At 40.3% G+C, this 25,419-nt stretch overlaps 1 protein-coding gene across 1 annotated transcript; it reads left to right on the top strand.

Annotated features, from left to right (window-relative positions):
* The first annotated feature begins 3,965 nt into the window (after positions 1-3,965).
* On the top strand, positions 3,966-24,621 carry LOC127848014 (uncharacterized). The gene is made up of 18 exons (XM_052380290.1): positions 3,966-4,002; positions 7,484-7,692; positions 8,216-8,326; positions 9,063-9,186; positions 9,626-9,746; positions 10,954-11,041; positions 13,300-13,377; positions 13,781-13,920; positions 15,418-15,564; positions 15,822-15,989; positions 16,696-16,828; positions 17,466-17,576; positions 18,973-19,180; positions 19,612-19,728; positions 20,047-20,535; positions 21,066-21,211; positions 21,904-22,015; positions 22,427-24,621. Exons 1-18 carry the CDS (start codon positions 3,966-3,968, stop codon positions 24,376-24,378), a joined length of 4,491 nt encoding a protein of 1,496 aa, XP_052236250.1. The 3' UTR covers positions 24,379-24,621.
* Positions 24,622-25,419: the final 798 nt, after the last annotated feature.

The raw sequence follows: 25,419 nt of genomic DNA, 5'->3' as shown, positions 1-25,419 counted from the left end.
TATATGTTATTGTGATAGTTTGTGCCATATTCGTTCGAACGAATTCAAAAATAAATAAATAACGGATAGGTACATAATGTTCTACTGACGTATTATGTAAGCTTTTTTGTAAGTATATTTGTGTACGATATAAAAAGAGGTGTACCAGTAAACATTTAAAGTATTAAGATGCTTGGAAATAACATATGTGTGAAATTAGGACTAATAACAACAAATGTGTAAGATATTTAAGAAATCCCTCGTTTGTAAAGATGATATAAGTGTTATACGAGTGTCAGACTCGACGATTCCGACAAGAAGACTCAAGACTTAGGATTTCAAAACAGGCCGGATTTGTAGAATCTCAAAGTTGTTTCAACAACTTATAGATTATTCTGTAAAATAATAATGTTGATATGTGTATGTGTCCCTTTGTGTGAAAATTCAAGAAGTAGGTTAAGCACGCAGAAACTTATCATTCGTAAAATACAAATGGGCCGCGCTCTGTGAAAAAAGGGGTATAATGCATGTGCGGAAAGTGCCGTCCTAGATCAGCCTGTGCAGTCCGCACAGGCTAATTAGGGACCACACGTTCCGCCTAAACTGGATTTTTGCTAAGTACAGACGATTCTGTAAACGAAAAATATCATAAATAATTTAATAATGAGGAGATAAGTTACACAATTATTTCTTGGGCCAATCATCTCATTTCTCTTATTCAAGTTGTGGAGTTGTCAGTTATTGGCATAAGTAATAGCGTTCAGTACTGGTAAACAAGTGTGCCAAGGGAAAGTGAAGTAAGTGCGTTAAGTACTGGTAAACAAGTGTGCCAAGGGAAAGTGAAGTAAGTGCGTTCAGTACTGGTAAACAAGTGTTCCAAGGGAAAGTGAAGTAAGTGCGTTCAGAACTGGTAAACAAGTGTGCCAATGGAAAGTGAAGTAAGTGCCTTCAGTACTGGTAAACAAGTGTGCCAAGGGAAAGTGAAGTAAGTGCGTTCAGTACTGGTAAACAAGTGTGCCAAGGGAAAGTGAAGTAAGTGCGTTCAGTACTGGTAAACAAGTGTGCCAAGGGAAAGTGAAGTAAGTGCGTTCAGTACTGGTAAACAAGTGTGCCAAGGGAAAGTGAAGTAAGTGCGTTCAGTAATGGTAAACAAGTGTGCCAAGGGAAAGTGAAGTAAGTGCGTTCAGTACTGGTAAACAAGTGTGCCAAGGGAAAGTGAAGTAAGTGCGTTCAGTACTGGTAAACAAGTGTGCCAAGGGAAAGAGTGATCATTTGAGCCTCTGTTTGGGACATCTGGGTCTTATGAATGTGCGTAAAGTGTCATCCGATATTAGCCTGTACAGCTCTCTTCTAAGCGAAAATCCAGTTTAGGTGCACTTCTTTTAAACAACAATAAATGCAATAAGTCCAGAATGCGGCCCAATTAACCTACAATACTGTTGAAAATGTGCAAAAAATCCAAATGAGCAAACAAACTCACGGATAAACATCTTAAGTCATTACAGCAATGCATGGTGACAATAGTTTTACAATAAAAATAATAACATTTTGAAACGGTCTATTATGCACGAAGGATATACACATAGTTACCACTGGGCACACGCACGGTATGTGATACATATCTCATATCTCAAATGTATTGAACACCCCGGGGCTGGAGATCTTATCGGGGTGTAGGTGGGGAGCTTTTGTTTTCACCCCTTCACATTTGAGGCGGTGGTGATTTGGATAAGTTCATCTGGTTTAAGACAAAGTTACTTTATATAAATTCTAAATACATATTACTCGATTGAAAAGACTTTTTATTTAAACAGAAAGTAACTTTAAGTTTTACATTTACTAAAAATCGATACCGGATGTTACGAATATTGTGTGGAAATAGATCTAATTTCATTTAATAAAACTCGACATATTCGGTTATTTGAATAGTTTATATTTGCTAGATTACTTATATGAACACAAAACCACGAATATTACGAGAACATCGGTATGTACAATTATTACTATTATTATTATAAAAATAAAAACAAATATGTATGTAAGAAAATAAAACTGTAATAAAGAAAAAAAAAACATTGAGTGGTTGTGTCGCTCTGAACTTGAATCATTTACACTAGTGTACAACATAGTGTATTCTACAACAGAGGCAAATGGTTTTGAAGAACAACAGCAACAAAAACGACGCATGTATTATGCCACGAAGATATTGGGAACATATCAACTGATGCTGTTTCCGACTTTTCATTTCCGAGCTTGTGTTAAAGTGTTTGCTTATGATTTGCACAATTATATATAATCAAATAAGTCAATTTCATTCGTACACTATTTTAAAGTGCTTTATTCGATGATCTGAGGGTCGCACTGGAAAAAACGTGCTTAATGCATTTGCGTAAAGTGTCGTTCCAGCCTATTAACCTATGCAGTCCGCACAGGCTTATCAGGGATAACATGTTCAGTTTTTATGGTAATTTACTTGAAATGGAAGTCTATTGTTAGCGAAAATCCATTTAGGGGGAAATTTCTTCCCTGATTAGCCCGTGCAATGACACATAAAGCAAATGCATTAAGCCCCGTTTTCACAGAGCGCGGCTCATTGTTATGTCAAACACGGTGTTATAAAGTAATTGTTGAAAACCTTGTTTGAAAATGTAAGTGCAAATTTTTAAATTTGCAAAATAGAGAAAAGTTGTGTCGAGTATTAAGTCCATGGATATCTGTTCAAGGCATAGGAAGCAAACTTAAATCCAACCTATTTGGTTGGTCAAGATAAAGTCAACGATGAAAAGTACACAGTCTTTTTATAAATATTAAATTAAAGTCTATGATCCATATTTCAGAATTGTGTGACGCATACACAAGGCTTACACATTTTCTTTTGCGTTATTTCAATGTTGTCAATGCTTGCAAGTGTATTTCAACATTTCAGAACTGCGCGCACAGATGGCATAACCTCGCAACAGAAACGACAACTAAATTCAGCGAAGATGTCAATTAGCTAAACATCAGAAATGATAATAATTTACTAATGGTCGTGGATTGGAAAATACATGAACATTTGTGTGAAAATTGCTAAGATCCAACATACACTTACAAACAAAAGATTCAAAACCCACCGACCTTGAAAACGCTACCATGTGGATTAATATTGTTGAATGTCATAAGACCGCCCGGATAACAGTGGTCCTTTTCATGTGCCTTGTGCATGTGCGGACCTTTCGACTGCCGGTTTATAGTACTAACCAAGGTAAGCAATCGGTTAAAATATTACTGGAATGTTCATTATCATATAATCAAGCAAAGCAACTTAAATGTTCGAATAATTACAGCGTTATGGGACCGTAGTCAATTAATATTTGGAAGCCTAAACCAAGCTACTCGTTTAATGGCCACACAGAAACGACTCTCGAAATAAAGCAAAATAACACAGTAAGTAATACACAATCGTCTACATATACATATAAAAAACAAATGAACTACATCTTGCCGAAGGCATTTTGGAACATGGAGATGTAAAGTAGAGATGAAAATATTTGCGTTCATTTAAATTAAATCATAGTTTGATTCAGTTTGAAATGGATTCCGTTAGTTGACTGCTTGACCTCGACTTCTCATATGATTCCGTTTACAGCGAAGATCAGTTTGAAGTTCTTCTTAGAAGGGCAACAGAAGCCGTTAGAAAACCATTTTGTTTATATCAAATTTATATATAACATATGTGGGAAATTTGACTTATTATTTTTATGGTTGAATATTGATATCGGATTTTCAAACAACAGCGATTTTTTATTCATAGTATCTGTGAAATTTGTGATCGTACACAGACTTTTTAATAAAATCACATTCTTGTTTGAACCGAACGCTTAAAGACAACCTTGACAATAATGCAGGAAATATGTCATTTGTAAAAATTGTGATCCAACAATGTTTTCAATAGTATGGGTTGATTTTAAGAACAACCAAACATTGATCTGATGTTAATTATATCAATGACTCTGTCGTTTTTCTGTAATAAGCGGCAATGTGGTACGTGAGATAAATAAGTACATCAGTGATTTTTTTTGGACCAATTCTTCTACCGATACAGCACTCCTTCTAAAAATAATATTTTGTGCCGGCGCCTATTGGTTAAGGGGTGAAACTGTACAAAGATGCTCAGTTGGAGTTTAGTTTAATATTATTTACATTAAATAAATATCTGTTTATATTCTATCACTGTAAATTAAAGGTAAAATTTTGAAATCAATATTTAACGCAGGCTGCTAAGTTTAGTTTATTGGAATATAATTGTTTACCCATTTATGCCTAGCGTTTAGAAAAAAAGCCTTGGCAAACAGCGTAGACCCAAATGAGACGCCGCATGATGCGGCGTCTCATCAGGGTCTGCGCTGTTTTCTTAAAGGAATTTCTGTTAGAATTATTCTAAATATAGAAATAAATATACTAGACTACCCTAATTTTGGAAATAAATTGATCCAATTTAGAAGGATGGGAGAGTCCACTAGGCTTAAATGTGTTAATCGAGAGTGAGCGCAGCATGCTCAGATAAATGTTAATTTTTTACGTATCGGTTATGCCTCGGTCACACTGTCACGAATCAGAACTACGAACGAGCTACGAATACTTTTCGGCACAGTTCGTAGCTATCCTTACTGGACCGTGACTCTCCGTACTCGATCCGTGATCAGTCGTAGTAGTTTTTGGATGTCCGTAGCGACTCTTGACAAATTTTTAACATGTTCAAAAATTTGCTACGAATTTATCGATCGTAGCGTATCCGTAGGAGTCCGTACTAAACCGTACTTATCCGTACTAGTTCGTAACGACAACCGTAGTCGTCCGTACCTTTTCGTAGACCATTTTTTTCAAGTACTTCTACGAATTGATACGAAGAACTACGAAGCGGTACGGTTACGCTACGTATTAGCTACGAGTATTCCACGGATATACCACGGAAAGCCGCGGTTCTAGTACGTTGTACTACGGATAGGCAGGAATTTGCACGATCTTGTACGATGTACTACATTTCAGCACGAAACAGTACGGACATGTACGGTCCACTACAATAAATTGCTAGTGAAATACATCATTGAAATTATAAAGCAACCGTACTTGCATTTGTTGAGTTCACAATCATCAACCGCCAGCAAATTGCGTTTGCGATAAATTTGTTACACTTGGATATTGATATGGCACAAAACACAGGTGGTTAGCGTGTGGCTATGATATTTATTAGTGATAACATCATTTTAAATGATACATAATCATCTTATAACAAACAAATGATGTTTTCACTAATTAATATCATAGCCACACGCTAACCACCTGTGGCACAAAATGCAGAGGCTGTAGTCGAGCTGCTTGACGATATGCACAGAGGTTATAATGATTCAATATCGTATAACTAGTATAGCTTTGTGCTAAAGGTTACGTATTTTGCAAATATTAGAATTTGAACTTACTAGTAATACTTTTTTTAATTTGCAAATGGTGTCTGCCTCATATGCCTTTTGAATCTTGCTCTTACTTTTACGCGATTTATTAATTGTTAAATTAATAGCCGACATTATAAAATACAAAATTAATCATACTTTCCTAATCATAATCTATATTTGTACATCAATAATTACATACTGTATCAGGTCAGAGAAGAAAAAGTAGGTGGTGGATAAGAGAATGGCTTTTAAGACGACCCGGCTCTTGGTTTAGGATGGAGGATGTAGACTCTTCCCCAGACACGGCTGATTCTATTATTTCTGTTACGCGCTGTTGCTGCAACTGGAATGTTCTCTTTTTGGGAGGCATCATGTGTATGTCAATACAAGAGTTTGTTAGCGCAATGTTCAATCGTAGTTCGTTCCTACCAGTCCGTACCAGTCCGTCGCAATTCCAACTTCTTCGTAGCGGACCGTTCTAGTTCGTACTTACCCGTACTAGACCGCAGCGGATCCGTAGTTATATCGTAATTCGTGTAGCATCGTACTTTATCGTACCAGACCGTAGCGGATTCGTAGTTTGATCGTACCGATTCGTGGCGTTCCGTACTACATCGCGTCGATCGGTAGTAGTCCGTACCTTTCCTTGTTCGTTTTCCAACATTTTGATGGTAGATTCGTTGTGCTCCGTACTGAAATCGTAGCGGCCTACGAATTTTGACAATTTCGTAGTCATTCGCAGTCGATTGAATCGTAGCTCATTCGTAGCTCTGATTCGTGACAGTGTGACCGAGGCATTACATATAGGTCCATTATTAACTAGGTGGTGTGTGTAATCTCTGAATATAGTGTAGATTAAAGTATTTTAAGTAATAATGCAGTCGCTGTTGGGCTTTGATGGACTTTATACAAGAATAAATAAATATGAGATAGGCTCTGTGAAAAAGGGTTTTAATGCATGTTCGCAATGTGTCGTCCCAGATTAGAATGTGCAGTCTGCACAGGCTTATCAGGGACGACACTTTCCGCTGTTATGATATTTTTCGTTTCAAAAAAGTCTCTTCTTAGTAGAAACCCAATTTAGGCGGAAAGTGGCGTCCCTGATGAGCCTGTGCGGACTGCACAGGCTAATCTGGGACGACACTTTACGCACATGCATAAAAGCCCTTTTTTCACAGAGCACCGCCCATATATATTGAGCGAAACAATGTGAACCAGCAAGATGAACACGATTAAATCCGTTTATTGTCAGTTGATTTTGATGATAACGACAGATAATGTAGTCAGGACTTTTGGCCCTCTGCGTCCAATGGCCGCGGGCTGATTTGAACATCTGAAACAAATGACAACACAATGCAAATATTTACCTACTTGTTTACAATATTAGTTCAATTTGTCTTTGAACTAACTTCCGAAAAATCGTTGGCTTGATGTTTTCCTTTAAAGAAGCCGACAACGCGTGAATGTAATATCTTATCGGCGATTATATAAATACGTTGGCATAGTTAAAGGTGACGAATTATTCATTTACAATCTCAGATCATAGATATCACTCGCGAATGCACTAAAATATTAAGAAAGAAAACTTTATTTTGTTTCTGTAACCAATGGACCTTTGATTTTATTACACAAAAACACATGTGTTCAAATTAACAAAAATACGAAAAATAATCATATAGTTTTGTTCTGTACTGTTTGTAATACTACCATTGCCTTGTTATATCGGAATTTAATTTATTTAGTTCAAACAAATGTAGGTAATTTAACCATTTTCATTGATTTCCACTGGGCGGGTATACACATTTGAGTGTTTGCCAGTACTAGTAAATCTTAAGTGTTTTCCGCGTTTTATTCTTCGATTATTTATTTCATGTGCTTACAATATTTATAAAGTGATTGTGTGTTTTTAAGTTACGATGCAAATGCAGGATAAATTAACATTGTTGTTAACAGTATGAATGCTTAAGTAGTATTTACTTATTCCGACTTCGGGCAATATTTTAATTCGGATCTTAACATTCACTGCAAACCAACAAAACAATTAAATCCAACTTAAGATGTGCATATTTCAGAGGCTGCAAGGATCACAATATCGGATGTTTCCTGGCTAAACAGACAAAAACGAGAAGCTGGCCGTTTTCCGGACAAGGCAAGGATTCGGATATCATTTGATAGTCGTCTGATTGATTTCGACATTCAAAGAACTTACCCTGCGGGGTTTGCGCCTCGAGTGTTCGTGAAGAGAGAAGGGGCAATAGTTCAGAATCCTTATCAAATGTTGGTAAGTACCCAACATATAAATGCTACCAAGCTTCAACATGCGCAGTCAATAAAAACGGCACGCGCAGATTAAACAATAAAAACATAAACTGATTGTTCCTCCTTTCGTAAGTCATTTAAAATACATGTACATTATATATATATATATATATATATATATATATATATATATATATATATATATATATATATATATATATATATATATATATATATATATATATATATTTACAAAGAGGGGTGACGAAATTGATTGGAACTAAGTAGTTTTCTTTTGATATTCGTACACCCCTGCCCCGATTGAAGTTCATGTCGATTTAAAAGCCTACAATTGAATGTTCTTTAATTGCTCAGGTTTGCTCATAAAGAGCATAATTTGATTTTATAGATTTTCGATTGATTCAGCGACAATACGTTTAAGTTTAGTGATACACTTAACACCAATCTTCGACAATCAAATGAGTGTACTGTTTTTTTTAAACCTCCGTAATGGAAATTCAATTCAATCCCATTTCCGTTTATAGCAAGCGGGTATCTACCAGGATGTGTCACATGGGGGAGCGTTCCTATTATGTCATCGCTCCGCTAATCGCTCCATCGAGAGCCCGGATGAGTCGAGAGATGCGTTCGAAATCGTAAGTAGATTTTCATGTCATAATCTCTCTCCATCAGCGTGGATTTCAGATTTGTTTCCTCAAGCAAATATGATATGATTTTGACGAATGAACGAATATCACAGGGTTTAATAAACTGTACTCGGTGTTCCATTAAACGCGGCGGATACACACTTTTAGTGAAGTTTAAATAATGCTTGAAGCACAGTCTTATTAATTTAGTCGGATGTAAATAGTTATCTATAAATACCATTTCTTGATGGTCGAAGACGGTAAGTTTGTATGACTATCTACTCCATATCTAAACGAGGAACGCTTTACACTATCATAAATGTGGATGCAGATTTTTAGGAAATGATATAAATTATTGTGAATGCATACGAATTGGTTGTAAATTGAAAACTGCGAAACCTTTAAACTATAAAAGATGTATCAGTTGTGTGCGTAGATGACAAATACCTCACACAATTTAACCTGCTACAATAACCTGTGAATGTATCTGCAACAGCGAGATTCACTCGTTTTGTTTAAATGCAGCGATTCTCTAATTCTCATCAATACAAAATATTTTCGACCGAATTGTAAAACTTAAAAGTACACTGTTCATTAAAATAAAGACAAAACTGCGCTACGAAATAATTTTTGATAGAAATGTCAAACGATTAAAAAGTTAGAAATTTACGAAAATGACTCACACACATATGTATTCTCTTACATCATGTTTCTAAACAATACTCATGTCAAATCAACATTCCAGTTTGGATCGTTCCATGCCGACAACGACCAGTTTGTGGTGCAGCCAAGTCCCGACAATGTGAAGGGTCACATGGTGTCCAAGATAGCAAATGAGAAGCTTTTTTTCGACAGCACAAAACCACAAGGTACTTGACTGAACCGTTCATGAGTCAAAAACATACGTAAAATAAATGTCCTTATCCAGAATAAGTTAGCAATATATAACAAAGCTGAACAACTGATTGTTATGAATGTATATAAAATTTGTCACATGTAATAAATCTAACCGCTTCTATGTACATTTAATTGGACCGCGCTCTGTGAAAAGGGGGTTTAATGTATGTACGTTGAATGTCGTCCCTGATTAGCATGTGCAGTCCGCACAGGCTAATCGGGGACGACACTTTCCGCCTAAGCTTGATTTTTGCTGAGAAGAGACTTTCATGAAACGAAAAAATAATAATAAAAGCGGAAAGTGTCGTCCCTTATTAGCCTGTGCACATGCTAATCTGGGACGACACTTTACGCACATACATTTAACCCATTTGTTTCACAGAGCACAGCCCTATTTCATTTTTTTTTCAGACTATACATATAAGGCCGGACTCTTGGAATCAGCAGCTCGTCAACACTTGAGATTCAGACGCCAGACAAAGAAATATGAAATCGAGTTACTCTCTGTAGTGGACTACAATTCCTACTTGTTGTAAGTTGTGTTTTACTGATGTAAACTTCTAGATGTTGCTAATTTGGTTTTCTGTCGTTGACATCTAGCTCTATTTATTATAGTTTTGTTGTCGGTTCTTTACTACAAGTTGTACGTGTCGTAAATTTTGTGTTCTGTATTGACTAATACTTTTATATGTTATTAGTTGTGTTTTCTGATGTTGACAATCGGTTTCTATATGTTGTTTGGTTTGTTCGCAGTTGTTGACTCACCATTCTATATGCTGTTTGTTTAAATGTTTTTGTTGTAGATTACTATAATATTCCTACATGCTGTAAATTGTGTTGACTGTTGTAGATCTACAGTTCTACATTGTGTTGTTGTTGTAAACATTCGACGTTTTAAAGAAAATATTGGCTTAGTGACAAATTAGCATCACATTAGTCAACCGTAGAAAGCAAAGTTCACAAAAAGCGCCTCGTACAATTTTAATAATGTAATTTAAACGCTCACGAACGTACTTGTTGCACTCTGTGGGGTAAGACAAAATATTGCGCCTGAAGTAAATAGCGTTTAAACATCACCCATCAATCTCTCGTGGGACCATTCCGACAATCTGATATTGAGCCCGTGCGGTGTTCGATATATAGCTTCAGGGTATACCATCCTGCGAAATGGGACTATATGACTAAGAGCAGTATGCTTTATTATACACAATATGATATGAAAAAGGGTTGAGAAAGTAGCTCGAGTTTTATGAGTAATAATTAACCCATTTACGCCTAGTGGACTCTCCCATCCTTCTAAATTTGATCAATTTATTTCCAAATTAGGGATGTCTAGTATATTTATTTCTATATTTAGAATATTTCTTACAGAAATTCCTTTAAGTTAACAGCGCACACCCTATTGAGACGCCGCATCATGCTGCGTCTCATCTGGGTCATCGCTGTTTGCCAAGGTCTTTTTTTCTAGACGCTAGGCATAAATGGGTTAAACATGTTTCATAACCATGGACCTGCATGGAATATATGTACCGTACGTCGATTGTCTGACCGTCGGCTAGACATATTGCGGTTCTTTGGTTAAAGTAGGCCACATTATAACGCTACGGCATAGTTTGAGCAAGGACACTGTTTTGCGCGCAACTTCCAAAAACGACGTGTGTTAATGACTTAAAAATATTCGTTATTTATACGTTTTCTTATGCTAGATGTTTCACCGCAACTCTCGCGTATTATTGCAGCTGGTACAATCTGACAGCCGGCTCCTCGGACAGACACACAGACACAGTGGCCAACATCATGGAGTACATGACCTATATGGTCAGCGCTGTAAGTACATTACCTATATATGAGTAGGTCAATGCTGTAAGTAGACCTGACCTTTATGGTTAGCGCTGTAAGTACATTACCAATATATGAGTAGATCAGCGATGTAAGTAGACCTGACCTTTATGGTCAGCGCTGTAAGTACATTACCTATATATGAGTAGGTCAGCGATGTAAGTAGACCTGACCTTTATGGTCAGCGCTGTAAGTACATTACCTATATATGAGTAGGTCAGCGATGTAAGTAGACCTGACCTTTATTGTTAGCGCTGTAAGTACATTACCAATATATGAGTAGGTCAGCGATGTAAGTAGACCTGACCTTTATGGTCAGCGCTGTAAGTACATTACCTATGTATGAGTACGTCAGCGATGTAAGTAGACCTGACCTTTATGGTCAGCGCTGTAAGTACATTACCTATATATGAGTAGATCAGCGATGTAAGTAGACCTGACCTTTATGGTCAGCGCTGTAAGTACATTACCTATATATGAGTAGGTCAGCGATGTAAGTAGACCTGACCTTTATTGTTAGCGCTGTAAGTACATTACCTATATATGAGTAGGCCAGCGATGTAAGTAGACCTGACCTTTATGGTCAGCGCTGTAAGTACATTACCAATATATGAGTAGGTCAGCGATGTAAGTAGACCTGACCTTTATTGTTAGCGCTGTAAGTACATTACCTATATATGAGTAGGTCAGCGATGTAAGTAGATCTGACCTTTATGGTCAGCGCTGTAAGTACATTACCTATATATGAGTAGATCAGCGATGTAAGTAGACCTGGCCTTTATGGTTAGCGCTGTAAGTACATGACCTATATATGAGTAGGTCAGCGCTGTAAGTACATGACCTATATGGTCAGCGCTGTAAGTACATGACCCATATGGTCAGCGCTGTAAGTACATGACCTATATGGTCAGCGCTGTAAGTACATGACCTATATGGTCAGCACTGTAGACCTGACCTTTATGGTTAGCGCTTTAAGTACATGACCTATATATGATTAGGTCAGCGCTGTAAGTTCATGACATATATGGTCAGCGCTTAAGTACATGACCTATATGGTCAGCGCTGTAAGTACATGACCTATATGGTCAGCGCTGTAAGTAAATGACCTTTATGGTCAGCGCTGTAAGTACATGACCTATATGGTCAGCGCTGTAAGTACATGACCTATATGGTCAGCTCTGTAAGTACATGACCTATATGATCAGCGCTGTAAGTACATGACCTATATGGTCAGTGCTATAAGTACATATCCTATATGGTCAGCGCTATAAGTACATGGCCTATATGGTCAGCGCTATATGTTTATGACCTATATGGTCACCGCTGTAAATACATGACCTATATGAACAGCGCTGTAAGTACATGACCTATATGAACAGCGCTGTAAGTACATGACCTATATGGTCAGCGCTATAAGTACATGACCTATATGGTCAGCGCTATGAGTACATTGCCTATATGGTCAGCGCTATAAGTGCATGACCTATATGGTCAGCGCTATAAGTACATGGCCTATATGGTCAGCGCTATAAGTACATGACCTATATGGTCAGCGCTATAAGTACATGGCCTATATGGTCAGCGCTATAAGTACATGGCTTTATTGTCAGCGCTGTAAGTACATGACCTAAATTAACAGCGCTGTAAGTACATGACCTATAAAGAATACCAACAACTATTATACGAATGCAATCATCGATACTCCAAAGTCATCACTTCCCACACCACAGTAACTGTACCCACCTCAACCACAACAACTTTGACCATCATCACCTGCACTAAAATCACTCCAAAGCTGTTATCAAATCTCTTCCATTTCCTCAAACTGCTCCCAATTTTTCAAACCTTACACCACCACTTCTGTCAGCACGCAATTTAGCTGTTATCTCCGCGAATTCTATCACAGCCGCTATCACCTCTTCATTCAGATCCATCAACTTAACCACTAAATTTATTCCACATTCGCGGTTGTAATCGTAACTCACATTATCTTCCACTACTTCCACTCTCTTCCACTACTTCCACTCTCTTCCACTACTTCCACTCTCTTCCACTTGTACCCTCTTCCACTACTTCCACTCTCTTCTACTACTTCTACTCTCTTTCAATACTTCCACTTTCTTCCACTACTTCCACTCTCTTCCACTATCTTCTATTACTTTCACTCTCTTTCACAACTTTCGCTCTCTTCCGCTACTTCCTCTCTCTTCCACGTTATTGTAGATGTGTCCTGTTTTACTCTGTAGATTGACGTGCGGTACCAGTCGATCAGTGGAGAGCCGTTCACCATATCCGTACTCAACTCCGGGGTGTTCATTGCTGATGTAAGTACCAGCCAACATTCTAACAAACATCGTATCCGATTCATAGACAAACACTCAATTGTTTTTGTTGAAGTACACCCAAATGGAAACAAATGAATGCTTGCCTTGATGGTTATTTATGTGACATGTAAACCTAATGCTCAGTAATATTGAATGACTCTGTTTACATCTTCTAACTAATATAATTACAAATCAGTAACCCCTTAAAAAAGCTCTCTTAGATGTATTATTAACGTATTTTACAATAATTCTTAATTTAATGAAGCAAACACACTTTACTCCTTATGTGCATGCTTGCGGGGCCCCAAAAATGACTGCAACGTGCAATAAATACATGTTCTTGTTTTGACAAAATTGTTGTCCTACAAATTGATGTGTGTGCATATATTAACTGTCTCTGCAGACGCCCGAGGCCTCCCCCTGGTCGGTAACCAAGGTTACAGACGGTCGGTTACCAAGCAATGAGGGTCTGACGGCCTTCACCGAGTGGGTCAAGTCCCAAACGGGCCTTCCTAAGCACGACCACGCCATGGGGTTCACAGGGTAAGACTCGGGGAGGGTGTGGTATGGGGTTCACAGGGTAAGACTCGGGGAGGGTGCGGTATGGGGTTCACAGGGTAAGACTCGGGGAGGGTGCGGTATGGAGTTCACAGGGTAAGACTCGGGGAGGGTGCGGTATGGAGTTCACAGGGTAAGACTCGGGGAGGGTGCGGTATGGGGTTCACAGGGTAACCCTCGGGGAGGGTGCGGTATGGAGTTCACAGGGTAAGACTCGGGGAGGGTGCGGTATGGGGTTCACAGGGTAAGACTCGGGGAGGGTGCGGTATGGAGTTCACAGGGTAAGACTCGGGGAGGGTGCGGTATGGGTTTCACAGGGTAAGACTCGGGGAGGGTGCGGTATGGAGTTCACAGGGTAAGACTCGGGGAGGGTGCGGTTTGGGATACACAGGGTAAGACTCGGGTAGGGTGCGGTATGAGGTTTGCAGGGTAAGACTCGGGGAGGGTGCACTATGGGGTTCACAGGGTAAGACTCGGGGAGGGTGCGGTATGGAGTTCACAGGGTAAGACTCTGGGAGGGTGCGGTATGGACTTCACAGGGTCGGGGAGGGTGCGGTATGGGGTTCACAGGGTAAGACTCGGGGAGGGTGCGGCATGGAGTTCACAGGGTAAGACTCGGGAAGGGGGGTTTTGGGTTCACAGGGTAAGACTCGGGGAGGGTGCGGTATGGAGTTCACAGGGTAAGACTCGGGGAGGGTGCGGTATGGAGTTCACAGGGTAAGACTCGGGGAGGGTGCGGTATGGAGTTCAAAGTTTAAGACTCGGGGAGGGTGCGGTATGGGGTTCACAGGGTAAGACTCGGGGAGGGTGCGGTATGGAGTTCACAGGGTAAGACTCGGGGAAGGTGCGGCATGGGGTTCACAGGGTAAGGCTCGGGGAGGGTGCGGTATGGAGTTCACAGGGTAAGACTCGGGGAGGGTGCGGTATGGAGTTCACAGGGTCAGACTCGGGGAGGGTGCGGTATGGGGCTCACAGGGTAAGACTCGGGGAGGGTGCGGTATGGAGTTCACAGAGTAAGACTCGGGGAGGGTGCGGTATGGAGTTCACAGGGTAAGACTCGGGGAGGGTGCGGTATGGTGTTCACAGGGTAAGACTCGGGGGGGGGGGGGTGCGATATAACCGTACTAAGGTGCGCTATTTATCAGTTGTTATGCGTTCTATATAAGAACAAATGAGTATCTACACGCGTTAATGTAATAAATAAACTTCATAGTAAGAATATACGTGTTTAACATACGCATGTTCATGTTAACGACTGTATCTTCTGGTGACACTTATTGAGATTACACGTTCACTGTTACGTAAAGTAACCGGCTCGCGGATTAATTACGAACGTCATATAAAAGTGGTACCGTTTCCTATACAGAAACCTTTTGACAGGGTAATCTGAAGATAAGTCCGGTGAAGCGATATTGCATACATTCGGTAGCTATAACCATTTAAGGGATTTACACATCCCGTTGGTATTTCATTGTATTTCAGTTATGACGTCATCGGTATGACGTCAGGCTCGGACAGTTCTGGTATTGCAGGTCTGCGCGTACTTTGTACGAAGGACAGCACGTCATTGGTGGAGGACAAGTTCAACTTCATCACCATGACAACGGCCTCGCACGAACTGGGTCACAGGTAACTTTTGTATATGTAATCAAATCTTCAGAACGGTTACTAGATTTGATTAAAATGCCCCGATGTGATCTGCTCATCAAATAGCAACAACAATGCCTAATGCGGTAGATCTATTCAAAAGATCATAAAATCGTCAAATGCTTGATAGTGTAATAAAATGTTGAAGTTGAGGTGCCGAATGTTATTGACGATAATTATTCAGGAAGTTTCGCGATTTTCTGAGACGACGCTGGGTAACCTAGCTGCTAATGTTTCAGCCTGGGCGCTTTTCACGACGGCACGGGTAACACGTGCTCCAGCTCGGATCACTACATCATGGCCTCCTCCAACAATATCGTGCTGGATCCGGTCATGGCCGGACACCCCTGGAGGTTCTCTCGCTGCTCCGTGGAGGCCTTCGTTGACTACATAGGCTCTATGGACAGGTACTGTAAATGGTTATTATTCTCGAGGCATTAATTTTTGTTGTTTTTCTGGGTCGACCAATCCACGCATTTAACATAAACACATGGAAAACTGACCGGCGCAACTTTCTCATTTTTCCCACAAATCAGAAATCTGCTTGTACAGCCCAGGAAAAAAAATTGAAAAAAAAACAACAACGAAATGTTATGCCAACGAATATAAATGATTTTACAGTTCACGACAGGATTTTTTCACCGTAATCGTCTTTTGTAGTATTTTGTGAGCAAACTGTTTGTCTGTTAAGGTTTCATGCTACTTATGTGTGCATCTGCAACATTTTGGAAGACTTAGGCGGAATATGAACGTTTGGCGCGTTAAATGTGGTACTGTGGTAATGTGGTACTGTGCTACGATGCCGACATCCTATTCTGTACCGATTTCTACATTCAAGGAGATGTATATATTTTAAATAAATTAGCAATAAAAACAACGCTTTGAAAGAGTTTTGAAAAATTGCAAGAACAAAGAAATTGATATTTATCATGTGCTTTCTGAGGAGTTCGAACACTGGACCTCCTGATGCAACACCGTGTTTCATCGTGAGCTACACACTCGCACATATCAATATTTTCTCCCATGAAAGCCCAAAGGTCAGAATTTATGCAGAGAAGGCTGTCTGCTTTTGTATAGGATATGGAACCATAATGTTATATCTAACGTCCACAGGACGGGAACCAACTGCATGTTATCGACCGCGTTCCACTCGCAGGCGGCCACCACCAACCGCCCCATGGCCCAGGCCTACGCGCCTGATGCTACCTGCGTCAACAGGTTCGGTAGCGGATCCTTCGTGTGCAGGGTAATTGATTCGACTGGCGCTCGTTAACCCATGTATGCCTAGTGGACTCTCCCATCCTTCTAAATTGGCTCAATTTATTTCCAAAATTAGGGATGTCTAGTATATGTATTTCTATATTTAGAATATTTCATACAGAAATTGTATTAAGCAAACAGCGCAGACCTAGATGAGACGCCGCATCATGCGGCGTCTCATCTGGGTCTTCGCTGTTTGCTTATGCCTTTTTTCTAGACGCTCGTCATAAATGGGTTAATGGGAGCCAATTATATACCAACATATAATACTGGTGTATTTTTTGTATCAAAAACAGATCTGACTTCCGTATATAACATTGTTAAATCTTATGTACGTTTTATTTATGTGATAAAACGATGATTCAAGTATAGAAGTTCTTAGTTACAAGTCAGCCTCTCTCTGGAAAATGGGGCTTAATGCATCTGCGTTAAGAGTCGTCCCAGATTAGCCGGTGCAGTACGCAAAGGCTAATTAGGAATACTATTTTGTGCCTAAACTTGATTTTCACGATGAGGATACTTCCTTTATATGAAAATATCACAAACACATGCATTAATAACATTCATTCAGCCCAGTTTTCCCACAGCGCGGCTAAATTAGTCACTTGTTGATTTTTTTGCAGTCACTTCAGGACTATAGCGCCCTGTGTCGCTCCATGTTCTGTAACCAGCCCAACACGACCCAGTGCTTCGCAGTCATACCCGCCGAAGGGACCACGTGTGGCCAGGGCAAGGTACAAGTGTACATTGGTTTGGGTTCAGTAAGGGCTGTGTGGCCAGGGCAAGGTAGAAGTGTACATTGACTCGTTGGGGTTCAGTAAGGGTTGACTAGCAACAAGGAACAGTGTGCGGCTGGGACAAGGTACACGATGTGCATGGACTTGTTTGGTTTTAGTAAGGGTCGCCTAGCAACAAGGAACTTTATTTGGCCGGGACAAGGTGCACGTGTACATTTACTAATTTGGGTTCAGTAAGGGTTGTGTGGCCAGGACAAGGTACTCTTGTACATTGACTAGTGTGCTTTCAGTAAGGGTCGCCTAGCAACGAGGAACTTTATTTGGATGGGGCAGGGTGCACGTGTACATCGACTTATTTGGGTTCAGTAGGGGTTGTGTGGCCAGGACAAGGTACACTTGTACATTTACTAGTTTGTTTTCAGTAAGGGTCGCCTAGCAACAAGGAACTTTGTTTGGACGGGGCAAGGTACAAGTGTACTTTGACTTATTTGGGTTCAGCAAGGGTTGTGTGGCCGATGCATTGATTAGTTTGTGTTCAGTGGCTGAGGCGATGTACTCGTGTAAATTGACTAGTTCGGGTTCAGTGGCCGAGGTAATGTACTCGTGTAAATCGACTAGTTTGGTTCATTTGCCGAGGCAATGTACTCGTGTAAAATTGACTAGTTTGGGTTCAGTGGCTTAGGCAATGTACTCGTGTTAATTGACTAGTTTGGGTTCAGTGGCTGAGGCAATGTACTCGTGTAAATTGCTTAGTTTGGGTTCAGTGGCCGAGGCAATGTACTCGTGTAAATTGACTAGTTTGGGTTCAGTGGCCGAGGCAAAGGACTCGTGTAAATTGACTAGTTTGGGTTCAGTAAAGGTTTCCCAGCAAATATCTCCATCAGTTGCACTGATGTCGCTGATTTGTAATACACATTTCGATTGGTTCGTCATGAATTGAAAAACTGGTCAACAGATCGTGTGTATCCTATATTAGAACCTTAAAGTAAATTTCAGGAAATCGACTCGATTAGAACACTTCAGCCTTTAATAATAATGTGGCTGAAATAAACTTTTGTTTTATTTAATTTTACGAATTTTTTGCTTAACCTAAGCCGTTTTGTTCTTTCTAACTTTAAACTGAGAGTTTGCCAGTACGTCCTTTCTAATCAAATACAACTATTTTCAGTAACTTTTCGGGACCAATTTGACTCTTGTCCATTATTATTGACCGCCATGCGCATACGTATAAAATAAAATTTAGAAATTCGTTTTACGCGGTTTTAAGATATACTGTTTCTTTCGATTTGGCTTAGAGTCTAGGTTAACACAAAACCCTACCCTTATATTAAATGCATTCACAAACGTATCTGAGGCAATTTATAAAATCCTACACTAAACTCCGATTCTATAGTGGTGCGACCAGGGCGTGTGCGTGACGTCATCAAGAGCGCCTACAGACGTCACTGACAACTGTCCAATAGGCGACAGGCCGGGTCTGTTTGAAACGACCGGCATGACATGCGCCGAGTACATCGCGTCTAACCCCGGGAACTGCTACAACAACTACACGCGAACATCATGCTGTGAAAGCTGCAACAAGAAAGAGAAACCGAATCCAGGTATGATGTTGGTTGTTAGATTTATTGTTGGATTTGATGGTTCTCGCATATTATTTGTACACGTCTTTTAAGATTCAAGAAATGTTTGATTCTTGCTCTGGGTAAATGGGGCTTAATGCATGTGCGTAAAGTGTCATATGGCATAGGCAGAATCTGGGAAGACTCTTTACGCAAATGCATTTAGCCCCGTTTTCCTAAACCGCGCCTGGTTTTTATTTCAAATGCATGTATCGGATGGTGTCTTCATCTCACAGCTATGTTAACTAAGCTATGGATTTCTGTATGTCATCATTTTACATCACAATGCGCGAAAAGATCCACAGTCATTAGTATAGAGGTTATTTACGATGTAAAATGTTTGAATGCATTCGTTTTCTTATCTAGTTTTATAAATGCGTTGCGTTTATTTGACCGATATCCGTTTTCTGAAGATTGCAGATACGGTGATCGCGGTACATTTTGCTCCGGAATCCAGCGCTACAGTTGCTATAGCAACGAGAACTACTGTTGCGAATCCTGTCTGAAACTGAAGAACAGCTCCTTATCAGGTATTGGCCAATCTTTGACGTACACGGGATTAAATTATGTATTTATAGATCTAAACGTCAATTTATAAAAGAAAAAAATAAGACTTTTAAACTCTTTACATTTAATTAAAATGTTATTAATACTTATATATGATAAAATGGTGTGCCTTATTATTGTCCCTCATTTAAAAGAAAAATGTGCGATTCGGTCCAGTGCAAATGATATGGCAAAATGACGCTTTCCAGCGAACTGTTTATTTTTATGTGTGAAACAATAGCGGAATGAAATCAAATTTAATTGACACTTTCACATTCGTTTGCTGTTTCCATGGGCCATAGGTTGTGAGTACGGCGACAAGCTTACGGGTTGTGATAAGACTTACTGCCCGTTTTACTCGGATCAGGACCGAGTGGGATGCTGCGAGACCTGTTACGACCCTTCCCGACCCACGAGCCCCGCCACCACCACCGTGGTTACCACCGCCACATCTACCACCCTTAAGCCAACACCCGCACCTACCCCTTCCACAAAGGCAACAACACCACCACCATCAACACCACCAACAACAACAACACCCTCATCAACTCCACCACCACCAACAACATCATCATCAACACAACCACCAACAATAACTTCATCATCAACTCTACCACCAACAACGAATACTACTACTGCTACTACAGCAAGTTCTACCAGTACCCATTTCGCGTCCACACCACATCATACAATTGAAAAGGTGACACCAGTGATGACATCAGAGGTTACCCCGGAGAGTATGACGTCGACCACAGAAACCAAGACGATTAGTCCGAATAAAATTGAACAAGGTACATATATAACGAATTGTTTTATAGAATGTAATAAAACATATGTTATTATAATTTATTCGTTTACTGCTATATAAGGATTGCTCACATCGTCAATGTGTATTGCACAATCACAGTAAGCCTCAGGCACTAAGTATACGTTCAAATATTTAATGACACCTACTATGTTACTTTTTGTATCGTTTTGCATTTAAACAAGGATTGACTTCATTGGAAAGTCAGATTATAGGAAAGCCTTTAAAATTCATGCATAAATCTGTATCCATTCATCCGTCCACCCGCTCACCAGAACGTCCGCCGCCCAGTCACCAAACAACACCCGCTTACCTTAATCTCATCCATCCATCCATCCATCCATCCATCCATCCATCCATCCATCCATCCATCCATCCATCCATCCATCCATCCATCCATCCATCCATCCATACTTTAAACTTACATTCGAAGCGAGTGAGAAACAGGTAAATTACGGTTTTCGAGAGTAATGTCACACTCTTGTACGTCACTCTTTTTCATTGCTATGGTTGCAGATATCGTACCGGTGGCTATACCGATTGGTATCGGAACGGCTGTGGGTATCGCTATCATAATAACCGTATGTTGTGTGTGCCGGCGTTTGAGACACATTCATAAGATTCATAAGCAACAGAAACTTGCGGTCAACGACGGTTCCTATGTGAGTAATGCTGAGCATTTAATGTCTTACACAATGGACTCGCTTCGGGAAAACAGGGATTAATTCATGAGCGTAACTTGTCGTGCCGTATTAGCCTGTGCAATCCGCACAGGCTAATCAGGAACGATACTTTCTGGATTCTCGTTGAAAAGATACGACCTTTAAATGAAAAATTCTATAAACGCGGAAAGTTTTACCCTGGTTTGGCCCGGGCCGACTAGACAGCCTTATCTAGGACGACACTGTACGCACATGCATTAAGCCCCGTTTTCACAGAGCGTTGTTCATATACTAAAGATATGAATATAAATTGAGAAAAATAATCATCGACTCGCTGCTTGAAATGTTCAACCCTGTTATATATATATTTGTTGTTTATTAATTAAAGGTATGCATTGTTTCAATAGAACACGTACACATACACTTTTTTAGATAAAAATGAATTGTACTTGTATAATGTATAAGGAATATTACATTATGCAACTAAGACGTATTATGTGATCTAAATGTACATATTCATTTAGTTATATCTGGTAAAGGGCTGGAAAGAAGAACTAATGTTTAACTTTAAATGAACCGTCTGTTACTGCTAAGCTTTTAACCTTTTGTGATGTTTAAAATATACAAATGCCAGAAGCAAACCATTCCTGCAAAATATCGCGAGTATTCATATATATGTTGCTGTACTTTAGGACAACATTGGTTTCACGCGCCGTCAGCCCTCTACGCAAGAAACCAGTGTAGACCGTTTTCGGCCGACCAGCAACGCCTCCCATGGGAGCACCTTCGCAAACGGAAGCTTATGTATGTCAAGTGACATTTGTTCGTTATACATGTATGTTTTATTTCACACGCAACGTAACCTTCAGTGACTTTTCTTCATTGGATGTTCTTTACTAATTCCACCTTAAAGCTCTGGTTGATTAAATACTTTTAAATTCAACGAATATAGCATTGAAGTTAAATTCCACAATATGCTTTCATTTTTGTATGTTAATATTTCTATATATACATCACTCCGACTGTGGCGTTTATTCTTGTTTGAATACAGATTTAGCTACGTGCATAAGAACGTGGGCTTATTCACTTTTAGACGTCAAATACATGCTATACAGTACTCTATTAATGTTATAACTTTAATCTTTATAATCAATGTATATTTTGCTGCTTCAATCATGTCAACCTTAAAAGAAGGCCTGCTTTTCTTACATGAAGTGTATGCCGACGGATATATGATGCCGGCGCCGTCTGTGATCAGCGAGATGTCAGTGCAGTACACCGCCCCGAACAAAGCCGGCTTCCTTTCGACCCTGAAGAACGCCAAGCTCATTCGCAACAGCCAATCGCCAGGCTCAATTCAGCCCCCACTTCCGGACGTCAGCAAGCGCGTCAGCCGACCAGTGCACTACAAGAGGGCCACGGGAAGCCTGACCGGGACGCTCAGCAATCAGAGCCGGTCGGGGTCAGTCGAGGCCAATGTACCTGAACCTGGGTTCAGCGGCGAGATGAAGAGAAGGGACTCTGACACGTACGACAGTATTGGCGACGTGCTAAATAATATTCCAAAAGACCGACGACCTACTTTACCAGAAAATCATCCTCGTAACATGAATGAAATGATTAAACAGTTTGAACATATCCAGTCGTCTGAGGCAAAGTCAAAATCATTATCGCACATACAACACAATTCACCGCGTGTTGGTACTTACAGCTTACCTCCGCTCTTATCTGGGAGTAGTCAAAATGAGTATAATATGCCCGCGAGTCCAACGTCTACCACTGCACCAACGCCAAGTCCGCGCCACAAGACGGCCGCCTCCCACAGCCTCCCTCCCCCACCCACGCAATACGACAACAACGCCTACTGCAATGATCCCGAGTATGACGATGCGGACCCTCCACCCAGGCGTGGAACAGTACACTTCGTAGACTCGCACGCTTCAGGCGAATACCCTGACGGCCTATTCAACGACTCGTATTTGATTTCGCAGCAATTGGAGAGACCCACAACTCGGACCGCCACAACGGAGAAGAGTGCTGAACAAAATGGTATGCCATCAATAGGTAAAAACGATTTAAAGGGTGTGCATCTGCCACCAAAGAGACCAGTGCCGCGTCGTCAATTAAGCAGCGAGTTACCTGGAAACACCGTTAATGGTCTTCCACTAAAGCAAACATTGAAAACGACGTCGGACAATTTTGGTCATGATTCGGCTGACAATGTAACAGACAGACAATCATCTGAGGGCCGTGGTGAAATCATGCCTCCACTGCCTCCGAACAAACCTGTCCCCAGGCGACAATCATCGCGTGGCAAGTCAAACACCTCATCACCTTTATCCGGTAAAGAAAACACAGATATAGCATCAAAGCTGCCGCCGAATAAGCCAGTGCCTAGACGTGTGTCTGGTGAACTTTCAATTATTGCTTCACCTTCATCCGACGTGCTGCCACCGGATACTTCAAACACACTTCAATCCACTCCAATACGACCAGTACTAAGAAGACAAAGAAGACAATCTTCACCAGATAATTCAACTGTTGCCCCGTCTGCACAGGACCAGAAGGCAACAGAAACGTTTGGCAAATCGGCTCTAGTTCCTCCAAGTAGACCAACGCCTAGACGACAATCGTCAAGTGAGAGCTCGGGGATCGCCGCGACTGCACCAATTATAACATCCACCCAACCAGTGGTTATGCCTGATGGGCCTCTGAAGGCACTTCCAAAGTTACCCATGCGACCGCCGATTAAACCAGTTCCTATTCTGCACTCCCCCAGTGAGAATTCAAATGACACGGAGTCATTGTCGACTCAGGTATCAAATCAGACACCACAATCACAAACAATCGTCCAAGCACCTTCCTCTAGATCAGATGGCGATTGCGTAAAGTCACATCTTGTTAAAATCCCACCACGCCCGCCAAATGACGGCGTACCGCGTGGACAAACTTTGGGCGAAACTTCCAACCAGACACAAGATGCTACATCGGGGACCACTAATCCCTATCCTAAATCCTCATCCGTTCTCCAGTCAAGTGCTACTGAAGGCTGCCGACCCGAGTCCAACACTGCTCCTAATCCACAAAGGCGGCCTTTACCGAGACGACAGTCGTCAAATGCGCCAAAAGCGATCAAGATTAGTAAACCGGATGTTTTTGAGATATAAATATCAGCTGTTAAACCCAGTATACATAGATTTAGTTATATGTCATATGGGAATAATTATTAGTTGCGATATGTTTAATGAATATTCATCACAAACGTTATTGCCAGCTGTTTTTTATTGTTCCTCATGAAAACTTACATATCATTGTGGCTATAATTGTTATTGATCTTACATTTTGTATTACGTTATATATTTTTTTATAAATGTAAGTTATATGTTATACGACATAAAACTATATTTTGATATTGTATCATTGTTCGAATATTTTGTTTATTAAACATGAAATTAATTAAGTATTTAAAACACACAAGTGTTTATGTGTGAGTAAATTATTATTGTTTTCAGTGTCTTATTAAACAAGACCTGTCTTTAAAAAGAAAGACAATCGGTGTTTGATTTCATATTCAGTTGCTGTCAATATACTATAAGAGTTGCAAGATAATCGGTAGCGGGACGTCTTGGAATGGATTGTATGCTCAATGCGGGGAATCACGTGGTCAGATTTGAGAAAAAATGGCCGCCAATGCCTCGATTCGATGGAGAAATTGAGTCTTCAAACATGAACATCTACCTTATTACTTACTTATTTTTAATCGGAAAACGCCTATCATAGGTCCAACCGGAAGCGGTTTCAGCGAGTATCAACCGTTTTCCGCTGATTGGTCTGAGTGTGGAGATAACTCATGAACCGTCAGGAAATCGCGAAATATTCCATGAGTTATCTCCACACTCAGACGTCGAGACTTTAACTTCATGTCGTTATGGCTAGTAAAATTAAGAGGGAAAAAACTACAAACCTATGACGACATACCATGTTATTTCACAGTAAGTCGATATAAACTAATCCGGCATGACCATATTATTAGGATGTACCATATTTTATGACGGCATGATATGAAAAAGCTGTCATGGCGTAAAAAATAACTCATCTTGTCGACTCTAACTATGATGGCAAATCATTTTCACAAGAGCATGACGCCAAAAATTATGTTGATTTGTCGACTTAGATCATGTCGACCAAAGTCGATATAAATTAATCCG

Source organism: Dreissena polymorpha, chromosome 10 (assembly GCF_020536995.1).
Source record: "Dreissena polymorpha isolate Duluth1 chromosome 10, UMN_Dpol_1.0, whole genome shotgun sequence".
Taxonomy (NCBI): Eukaryota; Metazoa; Mollusca; class Bivalvia; order Myida; family Dreissenidae; genus Dreissena; species Dreissena polymorpha.
The sequence above is the reverse complement of the archived record's forward strand: the minus strand, read 5'-3'. Positions and strand labels throughout refer to the sequence as shown.